Source organism: Hirundo rustica, chromosome 1 (genome assembly GCF_015227805.2).
Source record: "Hirundo rustica isolate bHirRus1 chromosome 1, bHirRus1.pri.v3, whole genome shotgun sequence".
In the NCBI taxonomy this organism is placed as follows: domain Eukaryota; kingdom Metazoa; phylum Chordata; class Aves; order Passeriformes; family Hirundinidae; genus Hirundo; species Hirundo rustica.
This window is the reverse complement of record NC_053450.1, coordinates 150673-165619: the sequence shown is the minus strand read 5'-3', so window position 1 is coordinate 165619 and position 14947 is coordinate 150673. Positions and strand designations below refer to the sequence as shown.

Here is a 14947-nt window from a genome sequence, read left to right as displayed (position 1 = left end):
AAGAAAACAATTGTTCCAAATGTCACCCAGATTTTTTTTCCTAGCTGGGATGACTCCTCCCAAGAAACAGCACCTGTCAGATCCCCTTGATGAGCTCCAGCAGGTATCCAGAACCCATCAAGTTTTCAGTGTTGACGCAATGGATCCCTGGCTACAGCACTGGGCACTTGTTGCATTCTGAACTTTGGGATACTGACCACAAGCCTCCGGACCCAGCCCTTCAGATCCTTCTCAGTCCTCTACGCTGGGCACTGACACCACCTGGACTTGCCTGGGTTATTTTTGATCATAGTGCAATGCTCACCTCCAACAACCCTGGGCAAATTCCGAATCCTCATTCAGACAATCACAAGAGGCCTCACCCCTTTGCACTCAGCCCAAGCAAAGACCCAAAACATCAAAACCTTTGAGGCAAGGGTGTCACCCGAGCACCCACTGACCATGTCCAAACAGAAAGGTGCGGTCTGGTGTCGGGCTTTGCCAACTGGGATCAATGCATGGAGGGGTGGAAGGCGGTGGAAGGTGCAACACCTCCTCCTTGGCAGAGCTGCAAAGCCTAGACTGGCCTATCAGAACTGTGAGAAATTTGGGGACAATTTTTCAGAGGGCACCCACAAACCACAGCACATGAGGGCCATGAGGTGACCACAGCGAGGACACCCCAGCTCTCCAAAGCTTGGGTCAATTCTTCAGCCCTCCCTGATATGAATCATCAACAGAAAAATTTGACCTCTTAGTATTCACAATTAAAAGTTACCAGGAGAGATGGGCAAGGCCTTAGGAGCAGGATATGGAATTGCACAATTGTACAAGAACACGCACCCACCATGTCAGGGAATGACACTGGAGCTCACTGATTGCCCATTAGTAATTACTGGTAATTTGCTTACAGAAACACAATGTTAACAATTACAGGACATGAGTTATTAAACTTTGTGGCTTGAACGCAGAACAAGTGAAGAGATGTCATAGCCGGAGAAAAAAAAAGATCAAGCCTAGTTTGTTGTTCCTTTATTGGATTTCTGAACAACGTCAAGGAATGCAGTTTAAATGGCAGAGTACATTGCCATGTAAATTTGAGAAATACAAATGGCCTGTAACACTGGAACGAGTTCAGCCTGAATGGTCTCTCATTTTAAATGTCCTCTCTCTTTATCCCATTCAAGATACAAGGCTAAGAGCCCTCCTTCATCCATCAGGAAGCGCTCAAAGGCACAAGGACCTTGCCAAGTTATTACAGAGTGACCTCTCCAGGACATCAGCAGCTCCCTCAGCATTCCTGGGTGCAACACCAGGACTGATGGACATGTAGTGGCAAGAAGAGAGTCAAAGTCATCACAAGGCACCCACAAACCACAGCACATGAGTCCTAAAAAACATCCTCACTGGTGTCCTTGCGCCTCTGCTGGGCTCGTGTTGTTCATTCACCCATCCCTGACACACATTGAACAATCAAATCCACCCAAATATTAAATCATTAAAGCTGCTGCCATGGTCAGATGGACACAGCGTCAACAGAAGGACATACGATTGCAGAATAGCATGAAGGAAAACATTCCCCTCCTCATGACTAACAGGGCTGGGCCAGCCAAGAGCTGTGGCCTAAAAAATGCCCCAAGGCCATGGGACAAGGCTGTCCCACCCTGACAGGACCAGAATAAAAGTCAGCCCAGAGCCTCTCTCCCTCACACACTTCTCTTCAAGCTTTCTCCTACTACTCCTGCAGACAGCAAGGTGAGTTTCAAACCCCTGACTTCCCTCGTCTTGCTCCCCTGGTCCCTCTCTTCCAGCACACTCAGCCCCAGCCTCAGCTGGCCTCACACCTCCCCACAGACCCACAACACCAGCCACACTCCCTCACCCTTTTGACACTTCACTCCTTGCATCCCTCATCCCCATCTCTTCCAGGACCCTCCACACCACACCCATGGCCTGCTACGACATCTGCCGTCCCTGCGGACCCACCCCGCTGGCCAACAGCTGCAACGAGCCCTGTGCCCTGCAGTGCCAGGATTCCCGTGTCATCATCAACCCTTCCCCTGTGCTGGTGACCCTGCCAGGACCCATCATGACCTCCTTCCCCCAGAACACCGCCGTCGGATCCACCTCCTCGGCTGCTGTGGGCACTGAACTCAGTGTCCAGGGACAGCCCATCTCGGGTGGATTTGGCTTTGGCCTTGGCTACGGCCTTGGCTATGGCCGTGGGTTTGGCTATGGCCTGGGAGGCCTGGGCTGCTACGGCAGAAGGGGCGGCTACAACTGCTGAGGGCCCTCAGCACCACTCCTGACATCACCCATGAGCTTGGGGCTCTGGCAACAGCTCCAGCAAGCAAAGCACCTCCGCTGGTGGTCACCCTACTTTCATCTCACACTGGATTCCTTCTTGTTCATTCTCCTCTCTACATTTCTTTCCCTCAATAAAGTTTTCCTGTGTCAAACTCTGAGATGCCTCCTCATCTTCTTGAGTTCCAATGGTTTCACATCCTCACCCATCGAAATGCCAGACAAGCCATTGGTGTGGATGGAAAAGAACACCTCTCTTAGGAAAGATGTCACCACCAGAAACAACCAAGACAGGGAAGCAGGGGAGGAGGGCACACCTTCCAGAACATGACACAAACCTACGTCCCACTTCCCCAAAGGTTTGGACACATCCCTGCTCTCCTGCTCAGGGCTCTGGCAGAGTCCCTCTGTGCTAGCATAGGCCTGAAAACTCTCTTCCTGAGAGTTCAGGAATCCTGAACCCACCCAGCAAACAGAAGGAACAACATCATCCACCTGGGCACAAGCTCTGGAATACAAGTGCTTCATTTCCCTCTGCTCAAGCACAATCAGCAAGTGCAGCATTTCCAGGACCATGGCCAGATCAGTTTCGGTTCTCCCAGGAAAGAGACTCCTCCAGCTTTTCCACTCTCTGACCATCCTCACACTCAAGAAATCTTGCCTTCTTTTCCCATGGAATTCCATCTGTTTTCTCTTCTGCCCTTCCCCCTTTTCCTTCACGTGTGTGCACTGCAGAGAACAGCCGAGATACCCCAGCTTCATTTCCTGCCATCAGGGATCTGAGGACACTGATGACATTTCCCAGTCCAGCTTTGTCTCCTGCAGTCCCAGCTCTCTCTGCCCTCTAGGTATGATTCTCCTGCCCTTTCAGGATCTTGGTCACCCTGATCTCGCTTTGTTTCACTAAACTCTTGTGCTCCTTCCTCTGGACAGCCCAGAACTGCCCATACCACCCCACATGGGACCCCACCAGTGTTGTGAAGAGAGAAATGGCCACTTCTCCTGACTTCATGGCAAGAACGGTCTGAAATCTATCTTGGACTATGGTGATGCTTTCTCAAGGAAGGAAATGGCTGAGACTTTGTTGTCCCCTTGTTCCCCACCAGCACCACAGGCTCATGCTCTGCAAAGCTGCTTTGGCAGCCTCAGCCCACAGCAGGAGCTGGGTCTCGTTGCCGTTCCTGCCCAGATGCAGAGCTTCCTGTTTCCCTGGCTTGAACTTCAGGAGATTCCTTTAACCCTCATTCTCCAGCTCCCTCTGACTGATGGCACAACCGCCCAGTGCCTCAGCCACTCCATCACCTGCCAGCTTGCTGAGCAGGCAGCAGTCCCACTGCCCACATCATTGTTGAGGATGTGCAACAGGGGGTGGCCTCCTCGATCCAACTCTTCACCTACTTCCCTTGAGACTTCTTTCCATTTGCACTTTGGGCCACTGATACTGATCCCCAGCCTCTGGGCACAGCCCCGCAGCCACTCTCAGGCCGCTCACTGCCTTCTCAGGCATCCTGGACTCACTCAGCTGCTCTGAGAGCGTGGGATGGGAACGAGCCTCAAAGGCTTCTCAGAGGCTGGGGTGGAGTTCAGCAGCAGCCACCGCTCTCTCCTCATGCCCAGGCTGAGTCACTGGCACAGAGCAGACACAGAGCTGAAGCGCCATTTCCTCAAGGGAAATCCTCCAAGAGAAGGGGCCTCACCCCTCAACACTGGACACAACTCAAGACCCCAAAGGCCCGGCTCACCCCACAACTGCTGCCGCTCCCTATTGGTCTCTGCTCCCTTGCACAGATGTCACCAACACACATGGAGTCCATTTCCATTCCAGCTACAAATGCCTCCTAACATGGAGCACAACTCTTAATGCAGCACTGCAAAATCCACCACTAAACCATCACATCTTAGAAATGTTTTTGTTGCAGCAGATCTCAATTTTCAATGCAGAGTGGAACCATTCCCTCAGCACCACCAAGGCCACCACTAACGCATGTCCCCAGGTGACACATCTACAGGGATATTAAATCCCTGCAGGGATGATGACTCCACCATTACGCTGCACAGTCAGTGAAAGGAATCCTTACCCTCTCCATGAAGGAAGCTTCCTTAATATCCTCCCTAAACATCAACTGAGGACACTTGGACTCCGGATTCCTGATCTCCTGCATGCAGTGAAAGGGAAACAGGTTTCACACCCAGTTGATTATGAGTCCATTCAAAAAAGAGACAGCTGAAACTGTGATGCAAGAAAAATTTTATTGAGACAAAATAGTGAAAAAGCAGGAGCAGCCAGTGGAAGGGAACTGGGCTGAGGCGCAATCAGGGTGACCATCAGGTGAGGTCTTTTGCTTGCAGTAGGTTTGGCCAGGGCATCAAAGCCTTCCTGCCCCACAGTGGGAGCTCCCCAGCAGGGATACCTGGTGCTCTCTGGATTGGGAGAAGGGATTTATCCAGAGGGGACTGCACAGAGCTGAAGGTGAGAGAAGAGAGCAGGGAACGGGGAGCAGGAGAAGAGGAGGAGGCAGATGGGCCGTGTTTGCAGGCAGCACGGGCTGGATCCTTGGCTGCTGCCTTGCTTGGAGCCCTGAGAGCAGGAGCTGGAAGTGCTGAGCCCCTTTGAGAGCCTTGGCCCAGAGAGGTGTCCTCAATGCCTGAGATGTGTTCCAGGGAGTGGGTGGTTGGTGTCAGCAGTGGTGCTGAGGGCCCTCAGCAGATGTAGCCGCCCCTCCTGCCGTAGCAGCCCAGGCCTCCCAGGCCATAGCCAAATCCACGGCCATAGCCAAGACCGTAGCCAAAGCCACCAAATCCACCCGAGATGGGCTGTCCCTGGGCACTGAGTTCAGTGCCCACAGCAGCCGAGGAGGTGGATCCGACGGCGGTGTTCTGGGGGAAGGAGGTCATGATGGGTCCTGGCAGGGTCACCAGCACAGGGGAAGGGTCGATGATGACACGGGAATCCTGGCACTGCAGGGCACAGGGCTCGTTGCAGCTGTTGGCCAGCGGGGTGGGTCCGCAGGGACGGCAGATGTTGGAGCAGGCCATGGGTGTGGTGTGGAGGGTCCTGGAAGAGAGGGGGGTGAGGCAGAGCATGGGTGAGCTGGTGGGAGGAGTGGTGATGCTGGAGGGTGAGGGAGTGTGGAGGCTGTTGTGGGGCATTGGGGAGGCGTGAGGGCTGCTGGGGCTGGGGCTGAGCATGCAGGAAGAGAGGGGCTGGGGTGCAGGAGCAGGAGGGTCAGGGGCTTGAAACTCACCTGGTTGTCAGCAGGAGCAGTAGGAGAAGGATTCAGAAGTGTGTGAGGGAGAGAGCTTCTGCACCGGCTTTTATGCTGGTCCTGTCAGGGCGGGACAGCCTTGCCCCATGCCTTGGGGCATTTTGCAGGCAGCAGCCCTTGGGCGGCCCAGCCCTTTGAGTCATGAGTTGGAGGGCATTTTCATTCATTCAATTCTGCATTTCCATGTCCTGCTCTTGAGGCTGTCTTCATCTGACCTTGGCAGAACCTTCTGAATGGGAGAATTGGTGACCTATGTCTTGTTGGTAGCGTGTGTCAGGACACACAGAAGATTCAATTACATATTTGGAGAACTGGAAAGTCAACACTGAGGTCATACTACTGCATATTAAACATGTCCCATTTGCATTCCTGTCTCCTGCCTGAATGAAATTCCAGGTCCCTAGTTTCTTCTCCTTTTAAGCATGTTCCGGTCCTGACGGTGTCATGGTGTGTCTGAGTTGCTCTTCTTCAACCATGTCCTTGTTCCCCTGTGGAGCCAGTGGTGTGTGAAAGGATGAATGCGGCCCTCAACCCGCTTGTATTTCTTTTCTAAATTTTGTCTTGGTAACTGCTGGAGATTTTTGCAGCAAAGGGTACATGGCCAAATGGGGGTTTAATCAAGGTTGAAGATTTGTTCTCCTCACTTGTCTTCTTCTCCTTATCCTTCACCGTTTTTCCTTTCCATGCATCAGGCAGAGCCCGCACTGTGACCCCGCAGTGTGACCTTGCTGGGCCCAGGTGAGATCAGCTATGGATGAACCAACACAAGACTTAGGGCAGTGTGGGATCCTCCCTAAACCATGGGATTGCTTTCCCATCCGCGACGGGAAAGGTCTCGTATATAAACACGCCTGGGGAGACTGCAACATGGCGGGGATGGGAACACTGTGGTGAAAGCAGCAGAGCCTCACAAGCAGTGCTCCTGCAAAGCCCAGACCAGCCTGACGGAGCCGTGATGGTTTGGGGCCCATCCTCACAATGCACCCACAAATCACAGAACGTGAGTGCCCTGGGGGGACCTTGCTGATGACACCCAGCATCTCCAAAGCTTTGGTCACGTCTTCAGGCTTGGCCTGACAAGGCCATCAACACCTTCCTTTAATCTCTAATGCTTGTATTTAAATATTGCCATCAAAGTCAGATAGAAAAAACTTCAAGAAAGTGGCTTGGAATTGCAGAATTTTACAAAGGAACTCACCAATCATCCCTCAGTAACAATTAGGGTTTGCTAACAGGAACAAAATACTAAGACGTAGAGGTTTTCAATTATGAAACCCTGTGGTTTGGATGTGGAATAAGAGAACTGATGTCACAGACCAGCCTGGGCAAACACGGGCTTGTTGTTTGTTTATGAGATTCATGAATGAGGTCAAGGAATATGCTTTGAATGACAGCGTATGCTGTCGTGCAGATTGCAGAAATATAATGGACCTGAGAAATGGAACAAGTTCAGCCTGAACTGCCTCTACTTTGCAGGATCCTCTCCCTTGATCCCATTCAACACACAAGGCCAAGAGCCCTCTTTTCATTCATCAGGAAGCTCTCAAAGGCACCGGGACCTCTCCAAGTTATTGCAGAGTGACCTCCCCAGGACATCAGCAGCTCCCTCACCATTCCTGGGTACAGCACAAGGCCTGATGGACATCTGCCCAGTAGCACAGAACAGAGTCTCAGTCTCCACAAGGCACCCACAAACCACAGCGCTCATGTGCCACAAAATGACCTCAGTGATGACATTGCAAATCTCCAGGCTGTGGTCGTTTATTCAGCCCTCCCTGACACACAGAGAACAATCACATCCTCCCAAATACCAACTGTCACGCTAAACCTTCTGCCAAGGTCAGATGGACAAGGACTCAAGAGAAGGACATGGAAGTGCAGAATTGTAGAAATGAAAACACTCCACAACTCATGACTCAGAGGGCTGGGCCAGCCAAGGGCTTTGGCCTGCAAAACACCCAAAGGCCATGGGACAAGGCTGTCCCACCCCTCCACAACCTGCATAAAAGCTGGCCCAGAGACTCTCGGCCTCACACACTTCTCCTCACACCTTCTCCTCCTCCTCCTGCTGACAACCAGGTGAGCCTCAAACCCCTGACCCTCCTGATCCTGCATCCCTGGTTCCTCTCTTCCTGCACTCAGCCCCAGCCACAGCAGCCCTCACACCTCCCCACAGCCTCCACACTCCCCACCCTCTCCACATCCCTTCACACCCTTACGTCCCTAACATGCTTCACCACTCTCTCTTCCAGGACCCTCCACACCACACCCATGGCCTGCTACGACATCTGCCGTCCCTGCGGACCCACCCCGCTGGCCAACAGCTGCAACGAGCCCTGTGCCCTGCAATGCCAGAACTCCAGCGTGGTCATCAACCCTTCCCCAGTGCTGGTGACCCTGCCAGGACCCATCATGACCTCCTTCCCCCAGAACACCGCCGTCGGATCCACCTCCTCGGCTGCTGTGGGCACTGAACTCAGTGTCCAGGGACAGCCCATCTCGGGTGGATTTGGTGGCTTTGGCTACGGCCTTGGCTATGGCCGTGGATTTGGCTATGGGCTGGGAGGCCTGGGCTGCTACGGCAGAAGGGGTGGGTACAACTGCTGAGGGCCCTCAGCACCACTGCTGCCACCACCAGCTCGGGGCACTGGCAGCAGCTCCTGCAAGCCAAGCACTTCAGCTGATGGTCACCCTACTTGCACCTTGCAACAGATTATTTCTCCCTTTTTCTCTTGTCTGTTCATTCTTATGCAACAATAAAGTTTTACTGCGTCAATCCTAAGATGCCTCCTTATCTTAATTTCTTCCAACAGTCTCACATCCTTACCCAACACATTCTAGTACTGAACAAGCCACTGGGCAACACTTTTCCTTTCATAGATGTCAAAACGTCTAATAACAAAGTCTGGAACAGGAAGCACAGTGGGAACACATTGCAGAACCTGTCACACACCTGGTAAACTGTTAGACCAAACTCTTTGACACACCAGCTCTCTCCTCAGCACAAAAATGGAAAAGCCTCTCCATGCCATTGCACACTTGACAATCTCTCGTCCTGACCAGGACTCTTGAAGCCTTCCAGCAGAGAGATGAAAAACATCCACCAGGGCTGGAGCTCTGCAGTGCAAGCGCTTCAACTGCCCGGCTCGAGCCAGACCAACAGGAGCAGAATTTACAGCACCGTGGACAGTTCAGATCTGCATCTCCCAGGATCAAAACTCCACCGCCTCTTCCGCTCTTTGGACCCCCTCACGATGAAAGGGTTTTGTCTTCTTAGCCCATGGGATTCCATCTCTTTTCACTTGTGCCCTTGCTCTCTTCCCCCGCACGTGTGCGCTGCTGAGAACAGCTGTGCTCCATTTCCTTCGTTCCCCACCATCAGGGATCTGCACACACTGAGGACACACCCCTGTCCAGCCTTGTCCCCTGGGAGTCCAAGCTCCCTCAGACTCTCATCTAGGAATCATCTTTCGGGCTCTTTTTTATCTGGGTGGCCCTGAGCTGGTCTCACGTCACATGGCACCTCACCAGTGCTGAGCAAACACCAACAGCCACCACTCACCACCTCAGCCCAACACTTTTCCAAATCCTGCTCGGGAACCTTGGGGTCCCCTTTCCCACAAGGCTGCAGGGACACCTCCTGCTCCATTTCTTCTCAACCACAAAGGCTTTTTGGAAAACAATTGTTCCAGCTGATACCCACAGATTCCTTCCTACCTGGGATGACTTGCTCGTTCCTTCCAAGAAACAGCCCTTGGCAGATGGCCTTGCTGAGCTCCAGCACATGTCCGGAACAACTCAGGTTTTCAGTGTTAGCCAGAAGGATCCAACTCCTGGGCTGCAGCACTGGGGACTTGCTGCCATCTGGACTTTGGGACACTGACCACAAGCCTCTGGACCCAGCCCTTCAATCCCTTCTCAGGCCACCACACTGGGCACTGACACAATCTGGATGTGCCCGGGTTATTTTTGAGGATCATGCAATGCTCTCCTGCAACAACCCAAGCCAACCACCCAATCTTCTTTCTGACAACCAGACATTGACCAGAGAAGTAACCTCAGTCCTTATCCCAATAAATGACCCAAAATTCCCTGGATATCAGAACTGTAAAATCAAGACGGGCACCAAGAAACGCAAAGCACAACGGGAAAAACATGGCCCAACCTCAGCCACTGCCAGCTGGGAGAAAAGCATGGAGGGAGGGAATGTGATTGAAAGTACAACAGCTGCAAAATGCAGAACAGCCTGATAAGGCTGCCCGAGAGTGGGGGCTTTTCCCCACACACCCACAAACCACAGCACAGAAGTAGCGCAGGGTGACCCCAGTGGTTGCAGCCCACCTCTCCAAAGCCTTGGTCATGTCTTCAGCCCACCCTGAGACGAGCCATAAATACCAGAATATGTTCTCTAAAAGTCACACTTAAAAGCTGCCACCAAGGTCGAAAGGACAGGATCCCAGAAGCAGGACATGACACTGCGGATGTAGGGGAAGGCAAGGAATCCCCAGCTCATGACTTGCTAGGTTGGGCCATCCATGAGGAGGACAAGCACCTGCTCAAGCAGACCTAGAGATGAGCCAGGGAGACGATGAAGGGCTGGAGCCAAAAGTGAACACAGAGACCATGAGGAGCTTGTGTCAGAAGCAGGCAAAGCCCTGCATTAGTGTGACCAGCCCTGATTTAAAACCAGTGAAAGGTTTGTGAGGAGCAATGGGAGACCAAAGTGTGCCGGGGTGAGTGGAACAGGAGCCATATTCCCTAAGACAGGCCTTGGTGCATTTTTTGACCCACACCAACTGCCTGCACAACCTCGCCTTAGTGCCGAGTGAGACTGGAAGAGCCCTGGGAGAAGAAAGAAAAGAGCCATGCAAGGTTGTGATGAAAGAAAACTTTATTGAAGAGTGAAAACTCAGGAGCAATCAGTAGAAGGCAGCTGGTCTTGGGTGCAAGCAGGGTGACCATCAGCAGAGGAGCTCTGCTTGGAGGTTCGGCCAGAGCATCAGGGACTTCCTGCTCCATGGTGGGAGAAGCCAGCAGAGGTGCCCGACGGTCTCTGGTTTGGGAGAAGGGGTTTGTCCAGAGGGGAATAGACAGAGCCAGAGGGGCGATGCGGAGCAGGGAGTGGGAGAAGACCAGGAACGGAGATGGGCCGTGTGTGCAGACAGCCTGGGCTGGATCCTTGGCTGCTGCCTTGATTGGAGCCCTGAGAGCAGGAGCTGGAAGTGCTGAGCCCGTTTGAGAGCCTTGGCCCAGAGAGGTGTCCTCAATGCCTGAGATGTGTTCCAGGGAGTGGGTGGTTGGTGTCAGCAGTGGTGCTGAGAGCCCTCAGCAGTTGTAGCCCCCCCTTCTGCCGTAGCAGCCCAGGCCTCCCAGGCCATAGCCAAATCCACGGCCATAGCCAAGGCCGTAGCCAAGGCCGTAGCCAAATCCACCCGAGATGGGCTGTCCCTGGACACTGAGTTCAGTGCCCACAGCAGCCGAGGAGGTGGATCCGACGGCGGTGTTCTGGGGGAAGGAGGTCATGATGGGTCCTGGCAGGGTCACCAGCACAGGGGAAGGGTTGATGATGACGCTGGAGTTCTGGCATTGCAGGGCACAGGGCTCGTTGCAGCTGTTGGCCAGCGGGGTGGGTCCGCAGGGACGGCAGATGTCGTAGCAGGCCATGGGTGTGATGTGGAGGGTCCTGAAAGAGAGGAGGGTGAGTAAGGGCTGAGGGAGTGAGGGGTGTCAGGGGTGGAGTGCGAGAAGGGTGAGGGAGTGTGGCTGGTGTTGTGGGTCTGTGGGGAGGTGTGAGGGCTGCTGAGGCTGGGGCTGAGTGTGCTGGAAGAGAGGAGCCAAGAGAGCAGGAGCAGGAGGGTCAGAGGCCTGAGACTCACCTGGTTGTCAGCAGAAGCAGGAGGAGAAGGCTTGAGGAGAAGTGTGTGAGGGAGAGAGGCTCTGGGCCGGCTTTTATGCTGCTTGTGGAGGGGTGGTTCAGCCTTGTCCCATGGCCTTGGGGCATTTTGTATGCAGCAGCTCTTGGCTGGCTCAGCCTGGAAAGAGATCATGAGGTGGGCTGTGGTTTCTTTCATGCAACTCTGCAATTCCATGTCCTGCTCTCAAGTCCGCGTCCATCTGATCTTAGTGGCAGCTTTCATGAGTTGGTATTTGGGAGGATTTCATTGTCAGATGTGTGTCAGGGAGGAATGAATAAACAACCACAGCCCTGGACATTTGCAATGTCATCACTGAGGTCATTTTGTGGTACTCGTGTGCTGTGGTTTGTGGGCACCTTGTGAAGTCTGGGACTCTGTTTTGTGCGGTGAGTGTCCATCAGTCCTTGTGCTGCACCCAGGAATGCTGAGGGAGCGGATGATGTCCTGGGGAGGTCACTCTGGAATGGCTTGGAAAGATTTCAGTGCCTGGGAGCTCTTGGTGATGGATGAAAGAGGGCTCTTGGCCTCATGTCCTTAATTGGCTCACAAGATCTGATAAACCAGAGGTTGTTCGGGCTGAACCTGTTCCATTTTTGTGGTCCAGGTGGATTTCTCAAATTTGAATTTCAACATACTCTCACATGTAAAGTCTATTCCTTGACCTCATTCAGAAATCCAGTAACAAACAACAAACGGGGCCCCATCCCTTTGTTCCCAGGCCAGTCTGTGGCATCAATTCCTTTATGCTGCATTCAGGCCACCAGGTTTCATAATGATTTATATCCTGTAAATCGTAATATTGTGTTCCTGTGGGTGAAACCCAGTAATTGCTACCTGAATGTCAGCGTGCTCGCCTTTCCCTCTCTGTCATGATGACGCTGTGTCTCTTGCTGCCGTGTCCTTGTCACCTTGAGGGCAGCTTTTAGGCCTGAGGGATTGTTGTTTGAGGGTTAGAGGCATTTGGGAGAGATTGCTCTGAAGGTGAGTGTCAGGGAGGGCTGAATAAACAACCACAACTTCGGGGAGCTGTGGCTGTCATCTGCAAGGTCACCCTGTGGCACTGGTGTGCTGTGGGGTTTGAGTGTGTTGTGAAGAGGAGCCCCATTCCCTCCCAGCCCTGTCAGGCTGCTCTGGGATTTACAGGTGTGTTCCCTCACATTCCACGCTTTCCCACCTTGATCCCACCTGGCTACGCCTGACACTACACGTGACCTGTCCTGTTGACTCTGGGCATCTTGGTGCTCCTCTTGCCTTTAAGGTTTTGCTATCTGGGGCCTTGGGGGTCTTTACTGGGGCTGAGTGCCAAGGGGTGAGGCCACTTGTGAAGGTCAGAAAGAGGATTTGGAGGTGTCCCAGGGTTGTTGGAGGTGAGCGTTGCATGATCCTCGACAAGCAGAAAAGTCCAGATTATGTCAGTGCCCAGTGTGGTGGCCTGAGAAGGGATTGAAGGGCTGGGTCCAGACGCTTGTGGTCAGTGTCCCAAAGTCCAGATGGCAGCAAGTCCCCAGTGCTGCAGCCCAGGAGTTGGACCTTTCTGGCCAACTCTGAAAACCTGAGTGACCCTGGACATGTGCTGGAGCTCAGCAAGGCCATCTGCCAAGGGCTGTGTCTTGGGAGGAACAAGAAAATCATCCCAGCTAGGAAGGAATCTGTGGGTATCAGTTGGAACAATTGTTTTCCAAAAAGCCTTTGCGGTTGTGGTTGAGAAGAAATGGAGCAGGAGGTGTCCCTGCAGCCTTGAGCGAAAGGGGACCCCAAGGTTCCCGAGCAGGATTTGGAAAGGTGTTGGGCTGAGGTGGTGAGTGGTGGCTGTTGGTGTTTGCTCAGCCCTGGTGAGGTGCCGTGTGACGTGAGACCAGCTCAGGGCCACCCAGATAAAAAAGAGCCTGAAAGATGATTCCTAGATGAGAGTCTGAGAGAGCTTGGACTGCCAGGGGACGAGGCTGGACAGGGGTGTGTCCTCAGTGTGTGCAGATCCCTGATGGTGGGGAACAAAGAAAATGGAGCCCAGCTGTTCTCAGCAGTGCACACGGGCAGGGGAAGAGAGCAAGGGCACAAGTGAAAAGAGATGGAATCCCATGGTCTAAGAAGACAAAACCCTTTCATTGTGAGGGGGTCCAAAGAGCGGAAGAGGTGGTGCAGTTTTGATCCTGGGAGATGCAGATCTGAACTGTCCATGGTGCTGTAAATTCTGCTCCTGTTGGTCTGGCTCGAGCAGGGCAGTTGAAGCGCTTGCACTGCAGAGCTCCAGCCCAAGTGGTGGATGTTGTTTATCTCTCTGCTGGAAGGCTTCAAGAGTCCTGGTCAGGACGAGAGATTGTCAAGTGTGCAATGGCATGGAGAGGCTTTTCCATTTTTGTGCTGAGGAGAGAACTGGTGTGTCAAAGAGTTTGGTCTAACAGTTTACCAGGTGTGTGACAGGTTCTGCAATGTGTTCCCGCTGTGCTTCCTGTTCCAGAGTTTGTTCTTAGTTGTTTTGAGTTGTACATCAGGAAAAGTGTAGCTGCCCTGTTCCAGGTTCCCTCAATGGTCAGCTGAGCTCCAGAATGTGGTGGGTGAAAATGCAGAACAATTGAAATGAAAAAGAAAAGGAGGCATCCCAGGTTTGATTCAGGAAAACTTTATTGGCCCAAAAGAATGAAAAGTCAGGGGAAAGAAGTGGAAATAATCTGTCGTGAGGTGCAAGTAGGATGACCATCAGCCAAGATACGTTGCTTGCAGGGGATGTTGCCAGAGGTCCAAGATGATGGTTGGTGTCAGCAGTGGTGCTGAGGGCCCTCAGCAGTTGTAGCCGCCCCTTCTGCCGTAGCAGCCCAGGCCTCCCAGGCCATAGCCAAATCCACGGCCATAGCCAAGGCCGTAGCCAAAGCCACCAAATCCACCCGAGATGGGCTGTCCCTGGACACTGAGTTCAGTGCCCACAGCAGCCGAGGAGGAGGATCCGACGGCGGTGTTCTGGGGGAAGGAGGTCATGATGGGTCCTGGCAGGGTCACCAGCACAGGGGAAGGGTCGATGATGACACGGGAATCCTGGCATTGCAGGGCACAGGGCTCGTTGCAGCTGTTGGCCAGCGGGGTGGGTCCGCAGGGACGGCAGATGTCGTAGCAGGCCATGGGTGTGGTGTGGAGGGTCCTGGAAGAGAGGGGGGTGAGGCAGGGCAGAGGGGGTGAGGTGTGTCAGGGTTGAAGGCGAGAAGGGTGAGGGAGTATGGAGGCTGTTGTGGGTCTGTGGGGAGGTGTGAGGGCTGCTGAGGCTGGGGCTGAGCATGCTGGAAGAGAGGAGCCAAGAGAGCAGGATCTGGAGGGTCAGGGGCTTGAGACTCACCTGGTTGTCGGCAGGAGCAAGAGGAGAAGGCTTGAGGAGAAGTGTGTGAGGGAGAGAGGCTCTGGGCCGGCTTTTATGCAGGTTGTGGAGGGGTGGTTCAGCCTTGTCCCATGGCCTTGGGGCATTTTGTATGCAGCAGCTCTTGGCTGGCCCAGCCT

General features: G+C 53.4%; 5 protein-coding genes across 5 annotated transcripts; 2 read left to right on the top strand and 3 right to left on the bottom strand.

The window, feature by feature from the left end:
• The first annotated feature begins 1927 nt into the window (after positions 1-1927).
• Positions 1928-2266, top strand: LOC120755784 (feather beta keratin-like). The gene has a single exon (XM_040071248.1). The coding sequence runs from the start codon at positions 1928-1930 to the stop codon at positions 2264-2266; it is 339 nt and encodes a 112-aa protein (XP_039927182.1).
• A 2717-nt stretch (positions 2267-4983) lies between these two features.
• LOC120756758 (feather beta keratin-like) lies at positions 4984-5319 on the bottom strand. The gene has a single exon (XM_040073402.1). It carries the CDS (start codon positions 5317-5319, stop codon positions 4984-4986), a length of 336 nt encoding a protein of 111 aa, XP_039929336.1.
• A 2501-nt stretch (positions 5320-7820) lies between these two features.
• Positions 7821-8156, top strand: LOC120758288 (feather beta keratin-like). The gene has a single exon (XM_040076388.1). It carries the CDS (start codon positions 7821-7823, stop codon positions 8154-8156), a length of 336 nt encoding a protein of 111 aa, XP_039932322.1.
• Positions 8157-10874: 2718 nt separating this feature from the next.
• LOC120759993 (feather beta keratin-like) lies at positions 10875-11213 on the bottom strand. Its single transcript, XM_040079824.1, has one exon. The coding sequence runs from the start codon at positions 11211-11213 to the stop codon at positions 10875-10877; it is 339 nt and encodes a 112-aa protein (XP_039935758.1).
• Positions 11214-14242: 3029 nt separating this feature from the next.
• LOC120755668 (feather beta keratin-like) lies at positions 14243-14578 on the bottom strand. Its single transcript, XM_040070989.1, has one exon. The coding sequence runs from the start codon at positions 14576-14578 to the stop codon at positions 14243-14245; it is 336 nt and encodes a 111-aa protein (XP_039926923.1).
• Positions 14579-14947: the final 369 nt, after the last annotated feature.

Coding starts and splice junctions, on each gene's coding strand:
- LOC120756758 (XM_040073402.1), bottom strand. CDS start 5,319: ATGGCCTGCTCCAACATCTGCCGTCCCTGCGGACCCACCCCGCTGGCC.
- LOC120755784 (XM_040071248.1), top strand. CDS start 1,928: ATGGCCTGCTACGACATCTGCCGTCCCTGCGGACCCACCCCGCTGGCC.
- LOC120758288 (XM_040076388.1), top strand. CDS start 7,821: ATGGCCTGCTACGACATCTGCCGTCCCTGCGGACCCACCCCGCTGGCC.
- LOC120755668 (XM_040070989.1), bottom strand. CDS start 14,578: ATGGCCTGCTACGACATCTGCCGTCCCTGCGGACCCACCCCGCTGGCC.
- LOC120759993 (XM_040079824.1), bottom strand. CDS start 11,213: ATGGCCTGCTACGACATCTGCCGTCCCTGCGGACCCACCCCGCTGGCC.